The following is an 18,580-nucleotide window of genomic DNA, read 5'->3' as shown; positions in this document are numbered from 1 at the left end:
TGCTGCTATTGCTGCTGTTTCTGCACTGCCAGGCAAAGTGTGCTATCAGGGGGTTACAACCCAGCCCCATTATCATCGCACGAGACACCATCATCTGTGCTGCCCTCAGACTAGGGTTATACTTTTGAGGCTAAGTGACCTCTATAGTAATTGTAAAAAGAAGTAATTTGGGGGCCCGGGGTGGGGTCTGCACCTGGGAGGCTGAGGCAGGAGGACTGTGTGTTTGAGGATTTGCTGGACTACAAAGCAAGAGTCCCTCGAGAAGGGTAATTCTGAGGGCTTCGTAAACGTTTGACTTGGTTCATATCAAATGATACTCACATGTGTCCCGAGAACCAAGACTCCGTCTTCCAGATGATTATCACTTGTGGATTGTGACTGTCATTTAAAAACAGAACGCTGAGTGGCTTCTGAGGAGCCTGCAGCACTGACAGAGTTGCAGAGCCATGGACACATCTTGTCTCCTAGAGGTGGCAGGCCAAGGACATGGCTGCAGATCCTCTAACACAGCTGTATAGATTGTTTCTAGTGTGGCTGCGTAGATCCCTGATACACGGGCAGGTTTCACTCACAGGCTGGACAAATGAATCCGTGATTAGGAGCGTCTCTGATCTTCCACAGAACCCTAATTCAGTTCCCAGCACCCACCCTGGCTCACTCACAACTCACAAGCTCCAGGGGACCCAACATCCTCTTCTTTCCAGTCTCAGTGGGCACCCCCACTCACCTGCACAGGCTGTGTGTGCACATAATTTAAGAATAAAGTAGAAATTCTAAAATATACTTCAGGGTTAAACCTTGCCATGGTTTGATTACTAAGCATCCCTCTGAAAAGGTTTTCACGTGGTAGCTGAGCTGATGGCTCGGTGAATAAAACACTTCCCTTGCAGGCATGAGGGCCTGTGTTTGATCCCAGAACCTACGTAAAAAGCCAAGCCCAGTACCACGTACAATCCAGCAATGGTAGAGTGGCTGGGCAAGGGTTAGGGGGATCCCTGGAAGCTGGCTGGCTAGCCAGGCTAGCTTACTTAGTAACACCCCAGGCCCTGCTTCCAAAAAAGTGGAATACACCTGAGGACCAGCACCCCAGGTTGTTCTCTGACCTCCAGGTACACAGCTCCCAGGTACACACCTACACTTGTGCACACACTGCACCCACCTGCATGTGCATATGCACACACTTGTGCACACACCTACACCTACCTACATCACAGCAATGCACACACTTGTGCACACACCTGCACTACTTACATCACAGCAATGCACACACTTGTGCACACACCTGCCTACCTACATCACAGCAATGCACACACCTGTGCACACACCTGCACCTACCTACATCACAGCAATGCACACACCTGCACCTACCTACAACACAGCAATGCACACACCTGTGTACACACTTCCACCCACCCACATGTGCTTATGTATCGAGGTTTATGTTGGGGTTAAGCCCCACTATGCCTCTCAGGACTCAGAAGGATTGCTATAGCGGGTGAAAACTGGCTAATGATATCTGAGGGTAAATAAAATAAATTAGCTCACCTACATCTTTTATCATGTCCAATTTCTTTTTCTATGCTCTCTCTAATGCTCTCTTGATGTTTCCTGTCGATGTTCCTCCTCGTGTTCCTCGCTGTCCCTTGCTGTTCCACCCATCCCACAAGGTGTTCTGTTTCTATACACGTACAGACATAGTTAACAAGCATGCAGTTCACAGAATCACAAAAACAAGTAAATTTGACAAAGAGGTGCAAGGAGCCTTACATCTCAGAGGAGGAGGCGTGGCTGTGAAGCTCCCTGGCAGATACCAGGAGGATTAATTAAGAATCAATACAAAGTTCTAAGAAAAAGTTTTGTGCACTAACTACATTTCTTATGTATAACTAGTTAAACTAGAAGTTTGTGGTTAATAACTGTGGAAAACCACGGCCGTGCTGTTGCACTTCCTTCCCCCGTGGCTGGGAACACAGCCTTGTGGTAATCACAGGTGAAAGTGCTTGATTTACATGAGTGTCTTGCTAGCTGAGTTAAAGAAAATTCCCTTGGAGACTTTGCTTCCAGATCCAACAGGGTACCTGCTGGCAACCAGGTGAGAAGGAATTTCCTTCTCTGGGGCTGGTTTAGCCACCCAAGGTTTTTTCCTGTCTATTTTAGGGGCAAAAGTGCAAACAGTTAATTTCCTAGACTAAGTCCTTGTGTCAAATGGAAGGTGAAGGGAAGCACAGAATATTAATAGCTTGTTATGGTGGAGCAAAGGCCAGTAAATTACACCTTCCTGAGTCTGCTGCTAGAGAATTCAGAGCCACCCAGACCTGTTTATCAGTAAGAGCAGACACACCGTATCTCTGCTCAGTACCTCCTGCTCCTTTCTTGTCAATAAGGATAATCGCGGAGGACTGGCTTTGTAGATTTGACTATGAGAACAAAGGTGTGGCTGAGGGACTGCTCTCACACCAGGGATCCACGGCGTGGGAAATGTATCCAGTTGCTAGCACAGGAAAAGTCAGGTTTAAAGAGTGATTTACACACTGCCATTATGGAAGGGATCCAGAAGACAACTGTCCCCAAAGCTTTGCAAATCAGGTTTCCCACCAGGTCACACTCCTGTGACTCTGTCGGATCTGTCGGCTGTACTTTTACTGTGTGATGCTTGCAGCTCACAGCACTTGTGTACACACACACACACCTGCACCTACCCACGTGTGCATGTGCTTATGCAACATGCCTGCATCCACACACATGTGCATATGCACACAGCAGATGCACACACTTGCACACACGCATGTGCAGACTGTGTGCTGATAGCTCTAGCCCCTATGACATGTTCAGAGGTGGTCTCTTAGGCACTAACTGAATTGTGATGCTTCAGTCAGGATCAAATCCATCAATGGGTCTATGACTTGATGGTGGCATGGGAGAGGTGAGGAAACTAGGAAGTGGTACCTGGAGTAAAAGACCAGAGGCTTGAAGCCAATTCCTTATTCCAAGCCCCCCTCTTTGCCCCCTCCCTCTATCCTTTCCCTATACTACCTCCTTCTATCTATACCTTCCCTCTCCCTTCCCCTTACCTATCGCCTCTCTCTCTTCCTCCCCTACCTCTCCCCTCCCTCTCTCAGGCTGCCTCGAGGGGAGCACCTTACCTCCCTCCCCCAGGCCCCTCTGCTGTGACTGACTCCTCTGCTTTCTACTAGAGCAGCCACAGATAGAAACCTCTGAGATCAGGAGCCCAGACAAACCCTTCTTCCTTTACACGGCTTCTCTCTGCTGCCTCTCAGCAATGGGAGTGATTCACACACACACACAAACACACATACGCACAAGCACATCTCCCCCATGCACACACACATCACCCCCCACATATACACATATCACCCACAAACACACATGTCACCCACATACACATTACACAGACACATCACCCCACACACACATACATGCATCACCCTAACACAAAACACACAACACATACACACACAAAACACACACAAACACATCTCCCCCATGCGCACACACATCACCCCCCACACATACACATATCACCCATAAACACACATGGCACCCACCCACACATTACACAGACACATCACCCCCCATGCACATACACACATCACCCCCACACAAAAGACACAACATGCACACACACAGCCTCGGCATCATAAGGAGGGTATAACGTAAGGCATCTGAGAGGTTCATAGGCACACAACTGTTCCAGCAACAGAGATGAAACATGTCTGACCTTCCCGCCAGGACAAGGGGAGCTTGTTTCTCCCTCGCTCATGCATACGCCATGATATATTGATTATATATCTCAAGAAAGTTACATGGTCCTTCGAGGGAGAAACAGTGGGGAGCTCAAAAGGAGAGGATTCAGGCAACTCTGGCTCAGAACATTTGCTCTTTCTGCAGCCAGCCTGCCTGATCTTGGTCTCTTCTGAGAGGGGACAATGGAGAAGCAGTAGCTAAAGTCATTCTCGGTCTTCTGCCTGCAAGGGCCATCCCAAGGATGGAACAGACTTCAGGTGGAGAATGTATGGTTGTAGGGACAGGAAAACCCATCCATGCTTGGTGACGGAATAGAGGGGACAGTCATGGGAGCCGTGGTTGTGGTAAGTGTGACACCCAAGACCCGACTCTGATCTTCACCTCCCACCAAATTCTCCTTAGCCTCAAGCAGGGTCTCCTCATGGCCCCAGAATGGCTGCCAACAGCTCAGAAAGATTGTTTTGCATTTTCCTTTATAGACAGTGTGGAAAGGGACCATCTCTGCCAGCGATTTGTTAAGAAGTATGAGTCACACCCTCCAGACACCTGTAGGAACGTCCACTTGCATCTCACTTGCTCAGACTGGCTCGCATGACCACCTGAGGTCAGCCACTGACTTTAGGGGCACATTGTCACTATTTGTCACCAGCCGTTCAGGATCATCCCTGCTGCTAGTACAGTTGGGAGCCCTAAGATACACAATGCTGCAGTGGGAGGAATTGCTAAGCGGTGAACTGATATCAAAAGGGTGAGGGGGCCCGAGGGATGGCTCAGCACCCACATACCAGCTCACAGCTCCAGTTCCAGGTGCCCTCTTCTGGCCTCTGAGGACACTTCACAGGTGTGGTACACACACACACAAGCAGGCCAAAGATCCATACACATAAAGTAAATATTTAAAAAAAAAAAAAAGATGGCAAGGAAACACTGGGCATGTGAGAAAAGAACAAATAACTATTAGATAACAGTTTGAGAATGTTCTCGTCTTCACACGCTGGCCGGGGCCAGCTCACTGTCTGTCCCCTAGGGTCAGGGGTGGGTTTACCACCAATACTCAGCCAAAGTTTGAAGCACTCTGGAGTACTGAAATGAGTAAATTACATCACCCAGGATCTGATTGATTGCTGATCATGGCTAGAGCTAAACTTTGTGACTCCATTATTTTATACCCGGTTGAGCTTGTTCAAGATGGCTCCGCACACCTTTTATATCTGATACAGATGCTCTTTAATCAACAATGCAGTTACACCTCGAACGCCCATCTCGTAGACAGGGAGAAGGGTTTGGAAATTCCACCTTCTGGGCACATCGCAGTCACAAATTCTCAACAACTGGGAATGACAGCCATGAGTATGCATGGAAATGGGTTCAGCTCCAGCAAAACAAGGGCAGAGGAGAGCAGGGACCCTCTCCCTCAGGGCTGAACAGCTTCTGTTAATAGATTCCACTGCCTTCAGTCAAGTACCCATGGCGACACCATCAGGCTCCAATAGGTAGCCCCATACCAATAGTCACACAGATGTTCCAGTTAAATAAAATGGATCACAAAATGAAAGCAAACGTCATGAATCTAGGAAAGGGACTTGGTAGAAATGACAGCTGGTGGAGGTGGGAGGAGCGAAGGGCACGGGTGGTCTCCAGAGCGCACTATAAACACGTGTGAAGTTGTCGTAGGACACATCTCCTGATGCATGTTCAGAATGTTCTCACAGCCTGCAGTAGAGCCTCATCTCCCATGCACCCCAACTGCTGGTGAAATGACACCTGATGCATCTCAGGACTAAAAGTTTCAGCCAAATTGAAAAGCAGAATGACTGCTGGGTGCAGCTCAGTACCTCCACGAAGTCCAGAGTTTAACTGACGCATCGGGAGCCATGGACCACCCACCTGCTCTTCAGCGGACAAGAAGCAGCCCCACCACAAACACTTGGGGAACTAGCACGCACTCTTCCTCCTCCTTCTGAGCCACCTTGCATGGGCTAATGAAGGAGGAAATGGCCAAGTGTTGTGTGGTCCAGAACTGCCCTATGCCCTCTCCCCATACTCCCACCATCCATTGCCCATCCACTTGCCAGGGTTACTTCCTCTGGCACAAGTCTCCTTCCCTCTCCTCTCTGCCCCTTCCCCCTTTCCTCTCCTCTCCTCCCCTCTTTCCCCTCTGCTCTGCTCTCCTTTCCTCCCCTCTGTCCCGGCTCTTCTCTCCTCCCCCTCTCTCCTCTCCTCTGCTCTCCTTTCTTCTCCTCTGTCCCTCTCTCCTCTCCTCTGCTCTCCTCCCCTCTGTCCCCTCTCTCCTCTCCTCTGTCCCTCTCTCCTCTCCTCTGCTCTTCTCTCCTCCCCTCTGTCCCCTCTCTCCTCTCCTCCCCTCTCTCCTCTCCTCTGCTCTCCTCTCCTCCCCTCTGTCCCCTCTCTCCTCTCCTCTGCTCTCCTCTCCTCCCCTCTGTCCCTCTCTCCTCTCCTCCCCTCTCTCCTCTCTTCTGCTCTCCTCCCCTCTGTCCCCTCTCTCCTGTCCTCTGCTCTCCTCTCCTCCCCTCTGTCCCTCTCTCCTCTCCTCCCCTCTCTCCTCTCCTCTGCTCTCCTCTCCTCCCCTCTGTCCCCTCTCTCCTCTCCTCTGCTCTCCTCTCCTCTCCTCTGTCCCTCTCTCCTCTCCTCCCCTCTCTCCTCTCCTCTGCTCTCCTCTCCTCCTCTCTGTCCCCTCTCTCCTCTCCTCCCCTCTCTCCTCTCCTCTGCTCTCCTCTCCTTCCCTCTGTCCCCTCTCTCCTCTCCTCCCCTCTGATTCCAGAGCAATGGGCATCACAACCCCATTCTGAGATGTGACCACAGAAAACACACCTCACCTCTCCCCACCCATCAACAATGTTCTGTGTCTGTATGTCTATCTCTGCTCCCCCTTCTCTATCTATCTATCTATCTATCTATCTATCTATCTATCTATCTATCTATCTCTGTGTCTTTGAAAAATCCTCCCAGTACAGTACTACCCATAGGGCTTTGTGAAACTTTGTCTTTTTTCCTGTGTGTCTGTGTATGCTTTCATGGGTTAACATGTCCTACGTGCATGTACATGTGTCCCCTGGTACTAGAGTTTCAGATGGTTGTGAGATGCCGTATGGTTGCAAGAGCAGCTAGAGCTCTTAAGTCATCTCGCTAGCCCCTATTTTGCCACTTTTTGAAGCTCTTCTACTCATTGATAATATAACTAGCTCATATCTGCTGCAAAGTCATGATATCTACATCAGGTAAGAAAAAAGGAACAAAGCCTACCACAGCCCCACCCCCACGAGGAAACACTATGTCTGGGAGCCATGTCCTTCCATGTCTTTGAAAAGCATATTTCCATTTTTTAAAGTAAAAATAGAACTCTCTTGTAAATGGTGATTCCTAACTTGTTCTCTTACTCTAAGAATGCAAGCACAAATCAATGAAGTTACTCTTACCACTTTTAATTGCTGTATAGTACTCCGCCATCTAGATGGGCCAGAATTGTTTAGTCTGTCTTCTCTCGTGAGATGTGCAGGCTTTGCCTTCAGAAGCAACTAGATGATCTTGCCCAGGCATCTCCTCATCTGTCAGGAATATTCTCTTGCAGGATGCTTACCTGCAGATGTTAGATCTAAGGGCATTCTCCCTCCTAGAGCACCTGGAAGGCCTTGGTGAACAGTTCTTCTGCAAGGCTTTTACCATGGGTTTCCCACCAGCTTTATCCGAGGGGACCCATTTTCTCGTCATTTCTTAGCATTTCATTTTACTTTACAAAAGATCTTAAGGGGGAATTAACTTCAAAGCAGGATAATATTCTGATGAGTATTTCTCCAAACCGGGTCCTTAAAAAGGCAGCTTTTATATAAACTATAATTAATTAAATCATCTTTTTAAAAGTTGACCTGGTATCAACTTCTGTCTAATGAAGTTGTGGATTGTATGATTTATCCATTGTCTGGTTAAGACTAATAAAAAGGTAAAAGAGAAAGTCACTATTTGTATTCCCTGGATACCCCACCACTAAGATCCTGCTGTGAGCATAAAGGAGTCAAAGCCACTAGCAGGGAAGGAATTCAGTTAAAAATCAACTGCCATTGATACAAATAGTAATAATTTTTTAAAGTCCTTCTTCTTTCTTTTTTTTCTCAATTTTAAGTTATATTTTTATTTATTTATCTGTGGTTGGGGGGAGACATACACACACCACTGCACACACATGGAGGTCTGAGCATAGTTAGGGGTCTGTTCTCTGCTCCCTGCATGGGGATTCTGGGGCTCCAACTCAGTCCATCAGGGTTGGCTCCTTTAATTGCTGAGCTCTCTGGTTCCTCCCATTTACTGTCAAATGTCAGGAATCTTGGGACTAGAGACCACTCCCCCGTTCTCCTGATAACGCTGACAGCCCAGAGAGTCGGAACAATTTGTTTCAATCCACACAACTAGCCAGGGTTACGTTCCTCAGAGCCCTCACCATGCCTCTGTGCCAAGTGGCCCTTACCATGTAGAGATGAACTCAGATGCCTGGACTCTCCCAACCTGGACAGGCAGTGCTACAGTTTTGACGATGGATGACCTGGTCCTCAGTGTGGAACTGTGGAGAGGTGAAGTCCAGTAGGAGGTCTCTGGGTCACTGGGTGCATACCTTTCTCCCTTTTGTGTCCCAGTCATGAAGTGATCCATTCCACCGTACCACACACCCCGACCCTGACACAATTTCAAAGCAAAACAGGGCCAAGCGCCACAGCCCAGAGCCTTCCAAACCACGAGCTGGGGTGAACTTTTTGCATATTGATTACCTCGGGGTTCAGAAGCTCTGTTATCAGACTCCAGCTGGAACAACTGTGTTAATGTCCCCTTTCCTTTCATCTCCTGCCTTCCCATCAGGTCACAGAGAAGACAGTGGTGAAGAACATCAGGTATTTAGACAAGGAAATAGTAAACCTCAAAAAGGATCTTATTCGAAGCCGGTGAGTAAGCCCTGTAAGGAATGACTTGTGCGCCAACGGACCCTGCAGTAGGGCTGGGGATGGGGCAGGGCTGGGGGATAAGCCTTTCCCTAAACAGCTGCTGGAATACTTACAAGGATGTGACCTTGGAAAGATCAGAGACAGGGATCTGTTTTGGTTTTACATCTCAGGGAGAATTAGAGGCCCCCATCAAGTCCAACTGGCATTTATGTGGGTTTCTGGGGTCCTCACACTTGGTGGCAAGCTCTTTAACAACTGAGCCATCTTCTTGGCCCCTAGATAAACCTTTTTCCTCTCTCCTCCCCTTAGCTCTTTTCAGAGAACTGGCAAGAGAGTGAAATAGGTCTTTGGGTTTAACAACTCAGGGTGGAGTGAGAGGTGGTAGTGTCTTTCATCCGTTTGCTTTGGCATAAAACACTCATGATGTGAGCACAGGGTGGTGGTCTCAGACACTCACGTGTGAGCACAGGGTGGTGTTCTAGACACTCATGATGTGAGCACAGGATGGTGGTCTCAGACACTCACGTGTGAGCACAGGGTGGTGTTCTAGACACTCATGATGTAAGCACAGGTTGGTGGTCTCAGACACTCACGTGTGAGCACAGGGTGGTGTTCTAGACACTCATGATGTGAGCACAGGGTGGTGTTCTCAGACACTGCCCCTCCAAGCTGGACCACGAGGAGGTCACAGTCACCTTCCTCCACCCTTCATCACCTGGAAGGTTCCCTGCCTCTGTCCTGCAGTGTGAACTGATGCTGAGCCCAGGTGCAGGATGGAAAGGAGGGGGTGGCAAATAGGTAATGGAGCTAAGCAGGGGAACAAGAAAGGACCCCAAGAGCAACATTCCCTCTCCATCTGAGGGGTGGCCCTGCCTGCTCTCTAGGGGCCATACCATAATGTAATCTTTAAGTTTGTGACTATCCACACTAGAAAAGGAACATATGGAAGCAATTCCAGTAATGTTTTACTTAACCCAAAATACTATCACTCAAATTGTATTCAATTAAAAAAAATGGCATTTAGGGCTAGAGACATAGCTAAGTTAGTGTGATGTTTTGCTTTGATTGTCTGCTAACTCAGTGTGGAATCACCCAGGAAGAGGATCTCAAGAGTGTCTCATCTGTCTAGAGTAGGTCATCCCGTAACGATGCCTGTGAAGGGTTTTTCTTGAGTTAACTGAGGTGAGATCACCCTGACTGTGTGTAGCATTACTCGATGGTCTGGCCCTGGACTAAACGACAAGGAAAGAGTAAGATGAACAGTAAGCATGCGTGCATTCATTTCTGTCTGCCTACAACTGTGGATGGCATGCGACCAGTCGCTTCAAGTCCCTGCCTCGACTTTCCCAAAACAAGGGACTATAGCCTGGGGCTGGGAGCCTGATAACCCCTTTCTTCCCCCAAGTTGCTTTCATTTAGTGTTTTGTTACAGCTGCAAAGAGCAAACTAGAACATTCTACAAGATGAAGGTGGAGAAATGAAGCAACTGGAAGGCCACTGTGTGGCTCCCAGCTGAAGCACAGAGCACTAATGCGCACCAGCCAGGTTTCAGTGTCTGTCTTCCCTGGGAATGAATTATTCCTCCCACCCTTACCCTGGAGAGAAAGTTCTGGCGTTGAAGCCCTGTGTGACTTTATTTGAAACAGGGGCCACTAAAGAGGGAATTGAGGTTAAATGAGGTCAAGAGTGTCCTTATCCTGTCTATGTTCTTAAGAGAAGACGGGAAACGTCGGAAATTCATGCGCAGAACCACATAAGGACAAAGCAAGCAGGTCACCCCGCAAACCAGGAAGAGTTTTTCCAGGACAAACCCAGCCTGCCCATGCTGTGTTCTTGGACTTCAGCCTCCACAGCTGCGGGAAAACTACACACATAGCCCCTGGCGCTCTGTGAAGGCAGCCCCGCAGTTCAGTAGCATCACGATTGATGCTGCAGTTCTGCAGGTGGGAAAACAGCACACACAGCCCCTGGCACTCTGTGAAGGCAACCCCGCAGTTCAGTAGCATCACGATTGGTGCTGCAGTTCTGCAGGTGATGTCCCCAGCTCGGGGCCAACCAACAGGTGGCCTGTGAACTCGACTCTCTGAATCCAGGGTTGAGACATATTGGCCGTGTCTAAAGTCATGTTATGAGGGCTTTCGTGGCTGGTGCCTTTGGGAACCATGAGGCTCTGGAGACCAGTGAGAGGTAAGATAGAGAAGCCAAGACTTCCTGGCAGAAGCTGTAGCAGGGAGAAAATATGGAGGATTTTGTGGTTGAGGAGGAATATCCCCAAAGAGCCTTGCTCTAAGTTCCTCCATGGTGCCACGTGGAAGATATCCCAGGCTTCACAAGATGCTGGGCCCAACAGGATGCTGGGTCCCAAACGACCCAAACACAGAATTGATTGATCCTGTGGACACTATTATATCCATGTCCATTTTTTAAGATTTTATTTTTATTTTCAATTATGTGCATATGTGCATTTGTTCTTGTGAGTCCAGGGCCTTCAGGAGCCAGTAGAGGGCCATCAGATCCCGTGGAGCTGGAGTTACAAACATTTGTGACTTGGGTGTAAGGAACCAAACTCAGGTCCTCCGCAAGGGCAGCTGCATGCTCTATTGCTGAGCCCAGCCATGCCTGTTCTCAGCAGCAGATACAACTCACAGGCCGCTGGAAGAGGACCAAGGGAGGTCCCCACAATCATCCGTGCATTTCCTAGTAGCAGCTGGTAGTGCCATAGATGTCTGTGGGTGCCTGGATCTGTGTGAGTCCAAGATCGCTGCCAAAACCAGGGTGACCCAGGCTCAGAAGGCTGGCAAGCATGGCTGAACCAACTTGCATCATTAAATTTTCAGGAAATGTGCAAGTTGCTTATTAAACACAGCTATTACTTAAATTTATAATTAAATAAATATTAAGACACAAATAAGTGCTGAAGAGCCATCCCGTGTGTGTGCACATGTGTGTACATATGTGTGAGTGTGTGTATGTGTGTTGTGTGTGTGAGTGCATGTGTGTATGAGATTGTGTGTGCATGTGTGTGTGTTTGTGAGTTGTGTGTGTGAGTGTTATGTGAATGTGTGTGCGTGTTGTGAGTGTGTGTGTGTTGTGTGTGCATGTGTGCATGACTAGTGTGTGTGTGTGTGTGTGTGCATATGTGTATGTGTGTGTGTGTGATGTGTGCACATTTGATGCCCATGCACACACATAGATGGCAAGGGAGGACATTGGATGTTCTGCTCTGGCACTTCCTACCTATTCCACAAGACAGGATCTCTCACTGAAGCTAAAGCTGGGCTGGTTGTCAGTGACACCCCTCTAGCAATCCCCCTGTCTCTACTTGGGCATGCAGCCACTCCTAGTTTTTTCCACGGATGCTCAGGATTGCCCAGCAAGTGTACTTACCCCACCTCCCCACCCCCACTCCTCTTGATGCCTTTAGACTTTGATTCTTATCTAGTTTCTCATGGTTACTGGTGATTAAAACATTTGTGTGGCAAATGCTAGGGAGGGAGCATTGCAGTTTGAATAGAAATGTCCACAGGCACACATGTCTGAACACGTGGTCCCCAGTTGGTGACGCTATTTTGGGAGGAGAGACTGGGACTTGATGGGCAGGTGCTGCATGGTTCTTCCGACATCCTTCGGTTGACAGGGAGTCTGTCACTGCTGCCTGACACGATCCTCACAGATCCAGAATAGCTAGGATTTAACATCCTCATCAGATGACAGGGTCAGCCTGCTTGACTGATGACCATGAACAAGAGAGGAAAGCAAGGACACACAGAAGAGCCACACGCAAGAAACTAAGAAACGGCATTGAGAAGTTCCACCCGGTCACGCTGGCAGGGAACCACTGACAGTTAAGGAACCGGGAAATCCCCTTCAGGGGGAGTTGTTCCATTTTCCAGGGAAAGTTGCCTTGCAGAGAGTTACAACACAGAGCGCACACATTTTTACGTGCACACATGTCCACACACATGCACACACAATGAGTCCATCTCCATTATTAAGTGAGGTGAATTGTTAGCAGAAGAGATTTTATCTCTTCTACTGTATCTTCACCCCATATTGCCCCCTATTAGAATAGAGCCAACTTGAGCCAGCCTCTTCCACCCCTTATCTTGGATTTTTATTTAATGCCCCAGCCTTCTTATAATTCAGTCACACCATCCCTGGCTTTGTGGCCAGTTTAACATGATACTAAAAAAGAATAGAGCCCTAACTGCTTTCTCCTTGCCTGCTCCCCCAGGTCTTGGGTGGGGAAGAGCAGCCTGGGCTACTCTGCATTGCTGCCTCTCTCCTAGCACAAATTGACCACTGCTCGTGGGCCCAGTTCTCGGTCCGTCCTGGGAACCAATAGTGTATCTTTCTCCACTGACTCTTGATGGCATGTGCCTTGAGGAAAGCAAACATCCCTGTCACAGAAATGCTCCACCCAAAGCCATGTTCTACCCATGACACCATGTAGCTGGGCCCAGGCGCCTACAGATGGGGATGAATTCCCAGCCCCTCCGCCCCACAGTAGACCCAGCAGGGCATAGATTCTGCACATATTTAGGAGCTCTGAGGCACTGTTTTGCCAATGGCATTCAGTACACAGCAAAAGCAAGGCAAATGGAAATAGCTGAGGTAGCTCTGGGGGCAAAGGAAGAAGCTCTCTGTATTGCGGTAAATACGTCTCTCCTGCAGGTTGGATACTCCACGGCCACGCACGCTTGGTGCCCTGTGCGGTGTTTTTTGGGAACAGTGGAACTTTTGGGAGGTGGAGACTAGTGGGAAGTACTTAGGTCATTAGAGGTGTAGCGCTGTCTCAGAGGGGATTTGAGACCTCGCCTCTTCTACCCCTTTTGCTCCCTAGTTCAAAAAGCAGATAGTCCTGTCCATCACATCTCAGCAAAGGCCCAGAGAGTGGACCTGTTCACTTGTGGGAATTCTGAAACCAAGAGGTGAAATAAACCTTTCTAAGGGTACTGCCTCGAGAGTTTCATTACGGTGACAGGAAGACGCTCACGCATCCTTCGGATCTGTATCCATTTGTTAGTCTTCTTGTTACTGCAGTAAATCCCTGACAAGAACAACTCCAGGAAGGAAAAACCGCTGTGGCTCACATACAGCCCGCCATGCCAGGGAGGCTCACATTGAGAATAAGGCCAGCCATGTCAGGCAGCCATGTGCTAGCCGCTATGTGAGGTCTGGGGAAGCAGAGGGAGAAATGCTGCCGCTCCGGCGTTTCCTCTGCTTTTCTTTTTGTTCACTTCAGGACTCCATTCCACGGACTAGAAATAGTGCCATCCCACATTCAGAGTGGGTCTCCACTGCCCAGTCAAGCGCTCTGCAAACATCCTCGCAGACGTGGCCAGGACCAGAGGCGTCCTGAAAACAGTGAACAAAACTCGAGCCTCTCGTCCTCGGTGAGATGTGGGGGTCTGCTTTGTAACGGGACACAGTCACGTGTCAGCGAGCAAACGGGCTTGGAGATGGACACACCAAGGTGGTGCTGAGGCTGCTTTGTAATGACTTACACAGAGAGATCATGGGCCTGGTATCTAATGAGAGAGAGCCATTCACACAAGGGGAGGCAGGCCGAGTACTTCAGAGCATGGGTTGAGTCGGTGATGATGTCATCCTGCCGGACATGCTGGTGGGTCGGGAAGGCCTGTGTGGAGGAGCAGGAAAGACAGGGCAGGCAAGGCAAGAGATGGAGCTGACTGTTAGTGCTGTTTTCCTTTGACTGCAGGTTTGGTTTTGTGTTCTCAGCCGTTTACCACGGGTGCTGTCAAACAAGGAAAGAATTTTTCTATGGTTTTAAGAACATTTTAAATGCTTACATTTATTTTCATGGTCAATGTCAGTGAGATTTGTATTTGCTGTATGAAGAAGGTAACAAAGTTTAATATCCCATTCTCTTTTAATTAACACTTTGTTATTATTTTGTGTGTGGTGGGTGTGTTTTGACCGCATGTATGTCTATAAACATGTGTGTCTGGTACCTGCAGAGGCCACAAGAAGGTGTTGGGTCCCCTGGAACTAGATTGCTGTTAGCCACCATGTGGGTGTTGTGAATATAACCTGAGTCCTCTGGAAGAGTCAGCAGTGCTCTTAACCACTGAGCCATCTCTCCAGCCTTGTACCTAGCTTTCTAATACAGACCAGGACTACCTGCCTAGGGATGGTGTCGCCTACAGTGGGCTGGATCCTGGTACATCCATTAGCAATCAAGACAATCAGCCTCTCACAGACAGGCCCATGGGACGAGTGAGCCAGACAATTTCTCGACCAAGGCTTTGCTCTCAGATGACTCTAGGATGTGTCAAGTTGACGGTTGAGGCTACCAGAACACCTCTGAACTCTCCTGGGCTCCCCTGAGCATCTGTAACTACTGGAGAATTGAGAGGATGACCCTGACCTGTTCAGAGGTCATGCAGGTACAGGCAAGCCAAGGATGGCCGTGCTCAGAACACCATGTTGTCTCATTCTCAAGGTTTACTGGACCTGTCTCCGGGTGGTGAGTGAGGTCCTCAGCGAGACCTTGAGATTTGGTTTGGGAAGTGGTGAAGCATCACTTCTGCCATATTCTGTGGACAAAGTAAGCCTCATCCCAGCCCCGATTAAGGGGAGAGTAGAGATCCCACTCACAGTGAATAAGATCTGCAAAGGCTCCGTGCAAGAGGCTAGACACTTGGGGACCACTTTTTCTGTCTGTTGCAGTCACACACGTGACCCTGAGACTTGAAATATGAACTAGAAACTAAAGATTATCTTCACGGTATAGCCACATCTCACTTACACAACAGAAAACATGTCAGAGCCAAGCAGCTAGCAGTGGGAGAGAAAGGTGCCAGATTATATAAAAGGCGGGAGAGTCAGAGGTACCACAGTGAAGCTGAGGGGTAGAGAAGGTTTACTGTGCTGAGCAGAAGCCCAACACAGAAATGGAGAAGTGAATTAGGAAGAAGTAGAGAAGAAAAAGAACACACAGAAGGTGAGGGGAGGGAGGAAGGGGAGTAAGGAAGGAGCGGCCCTTACACTGTGGCTGGCTTAGCCAAGAGACCACAAACCCCCCCCCCCAGGAGTGGTCTAAATGCCTGTCTAGGAACTCTCTGACCTTGGTTTTCCATGAGAGCTGCCATATCCCTGGTCTCCTGCCCATGATCTCTTAGAAGATACCCTTCTTTAGGGGTTGACTTGCCAACCAAGGAGCCCGAATGAAATGAGCTTCCTAGCTCATAAATTCAGAAGGAAATGTAGTGCTTTTTACTACCCCAGACCATTTCTTGGGCTATTTTTATAAGTTAATGATGTTTGATATGTCATTGGTATTCACTTGGAATTTGAATCTGGGTTTATAAGTAGAGTGAGGTGGCACGCATTCTCTCCCCCTCCCCTGTGTATGTTGTGAGTGTGTGTCCCTTTGGGAGTGGGTGCACGCACATGCAGAGGCTAGAGCAGGTGCCAGGTGTCCTGCTCCTCCATTCACAGCCTTGCTCTCTGAGACAGAGCCTCTCAATGAAGCTGGAAGCCAGCAAGCCTCCAGGGTCCTGCTGTCTCGGCCTTTGGTACATCTGAGTTACAGGAAAGCATGCAACCCTGCCTCACTTTGTACACGAGGGCTGAAGATCCAGACTCAGGTCTTCAGACTTGCTCAGCAAGCCATCTTTCCACCTCATCCATCTCCCCGCCCCCCAAATACGCTATAAAGTTCATCACTGGACTGAAAACAGTTAAGTGCAGAATTATAGATACATGGCCCAAGTACCTTGAGCCCATGACAGACATCGCTAACGGATCACAATGCTGGTTTGGTTTCGGGTTCTCAGCCGTTTACCACGGGTGCTGTCAAGGCACGGGTCTCGGTTTCTCATCTCTAAAGCAGAAGCTGCAGGGGAAGACTGTGGTCCGATAATAACATTTTATTAATTGAAATTGGGGTTTGGAGTAAAATGGATCAGCAGGAGGGACCCACCTCATCAGAATCCCTCTCTGGATGAGACTGGGTTTTAATCAGTGAATCTAAACATGCGAAGTGTTATTGCTGACCTTGGGCATCCGCTGAGCTCGTCCACCTCTGGCTTTTGCATCCTACCATCCCATGCCTCGGGCCTTGCATCTATAGCCCCAAAGTCCAACCCTGAGTCTTTCCTTTGCTTCTCCTGCCACCCTTGAGGTCTTGTCTTAAAACCCCGGAGTGTTTAGGAGCTGAGATTTGTGTGCCGGTGGATGCATTGGGTATAGTCCTAGTTAGAATTTCTGGATTGTACCCAAAGACAGATCTATGCTAATCACATCTTCCCCATGCCCCTACAGCCAGCAAAGTTGCTATTAATGAGTCCCTTGTATGTTCTGTGAGGACAAACATTTGGCCCGTGTCCTGACTCAGAATTAATAAACCCAGCCACACACCCATGCTGAGGGAACCTGGCTCAAGCTAATTGCATTTTTACCATCATGGCTGTGACCCAGGTACCCTGCCCATTCCTTGTCTGTCTCAGTGCCTCTGCGTATCAGATGCCTCTAGTCAACCGGAGTCCCCAGGTAAGTTTCTCCTCTGCTTTTCCTTGAAACACTGTCCGCTGGGGGTAAATATCTGTTTTCATTCCTCTCCTCGAGGCTGTTTTCCTCACAGCATCTCACGTCCCAAAAAGAACGGGGCCAGAGGACCAAGTGTTCAAACAAAAACACCAACTCTCGGGGACCTTTGTTCCTTTGTTGTTGTTTGTGAAATTCTCTCTCAGATAAATAGCAGTGTGGCTATTTTTATAGTGAGGCTTGGAGGGTTCATGTGCTGTAGTCAAAAGTTGGCTGGATTTGGAACGGGGTCCACATCCTACCACTGCCTGCCATTAGCTGGGTGGCCGTATGAATCCACCCGATCCCCTCGCTCTCAGGCTGGTTATCAGGGGAGGAGAAGAGAAGGTGAATAAAGCTGAGATGTATGGGAACAGGAGAGGGGCAACAGACCAACAAAGACGGCTTTGTTGTTTTTGTGCTGAGTTTTCTGAGACTATCTGAAAATACTCCCAGATCCAACAAACGACACACGGTTTGAAGAGCAAGTGGCCCGGTCCGTCTCCTATATGCTCCGGGAACTTGGACCAGCTGTCCCATTTCTCTGATGTCTCCAGTGGCTGGAATCAACCCCTTGCCTCAAGTGCCTCTGTGAAGTAAAGGACAAGATAACACAGCCTGCATGGAATCCCCTCTTTCCTTGGTTCCTCCAGCGCTCTGAGACACCGGGGAGGCCAGGGGACGGGAACCCGAGCCCTGCCCTGCTCTGATCAGCCAGAGGAGTTCACCCTTGCCAGGCAAACACCTGCTCCGTACCAGAGACTCAGTATAGGCCCTAACTCTGTGGAGCACAAGTGTGCTTTTCTCTTCGCTGGACACCCAAAAAAATATGAGTTGACTTAGCCCTTGGTTCCTGCACTTCCTACCAGGACTTTAGGAAAGTGGGGGTGGGGAGGAAAACAGAGACAGACAGACAGACAGACAGACAGACAGACAGACAGAAGAGAGAAAGAAGAAGGTTACCCAAAGCTGAGAGAAGGGAAATATGCCAATTTATGATTGAGTTACTTTCCATTCTTCTTTTGTCATGGTACTTTCTGCTACAACCAGCAAAGTAATCTGAAGATAAAATACCGACAATCGATGATGCTAAATCTTCTGTCATTTTCAACAGAATCATAATATCATTTCTCTCTGTCTCCCCAACATAACCCAACGGTCTTAGAGAATCTTATTTCATTCTAGCTGCTCAAGAAAATGCATCACCAGCTAGGAAGATCACTCAGTAAGGAAAAGCCTGTGACCTGAGCTTGGTCCCTAGGACCCAAATGGCAGAAGGAAAGAACTGATTCCTGCAAGTTGTCCTCTGACCTGAATAC

General features: G+C 48.8%; 1 protein-coding gene across 2 annotated transcripts in view; it reads left to right on the top strand.

The window, feature by feature from the left end:
* The window catches only part of Ccdc60 (coiled-coil domain containing 60), a 182,376-nt gene that overhangs the window by 74,828 nt on the left and 88,968 nt on the right, over positions 1 to 18,580 (top strand). The window contains exon 2 of one of the 2 annotated variants that reach the window (XM_057765817.1): positions 8,629 to 8,711. In XM_057765817.1, the coding sequence (XP_057621800.1) occupies positions 8,629 to 8,711 (83 nt within the window). The remainder of the gene's footprint in view (positions 1 to 8,628; positions 8,712 to 18,580) is intronic. The other variant, XM_057765818.1, reaches the window with a different exon arrangement.

Source organism: Chionomys nivalis, chromosome 3 (assembly GCF_950005125.1).
Source record: "Chionomys nivalis chromosome 3, mChiNiv1.1, whole genome shotgun sequence".
NCBI lineage: Eukaryota > Metazoa > Chordata > Mammalia > Rodentia > Cricetidae > Chionomys > Chionomys nivalis.
The sequence above is the reverse complement of the archived record's forward strand: the minus strand, read 5'-3'. Positions and strand labels throughout refer to the sequence as shown.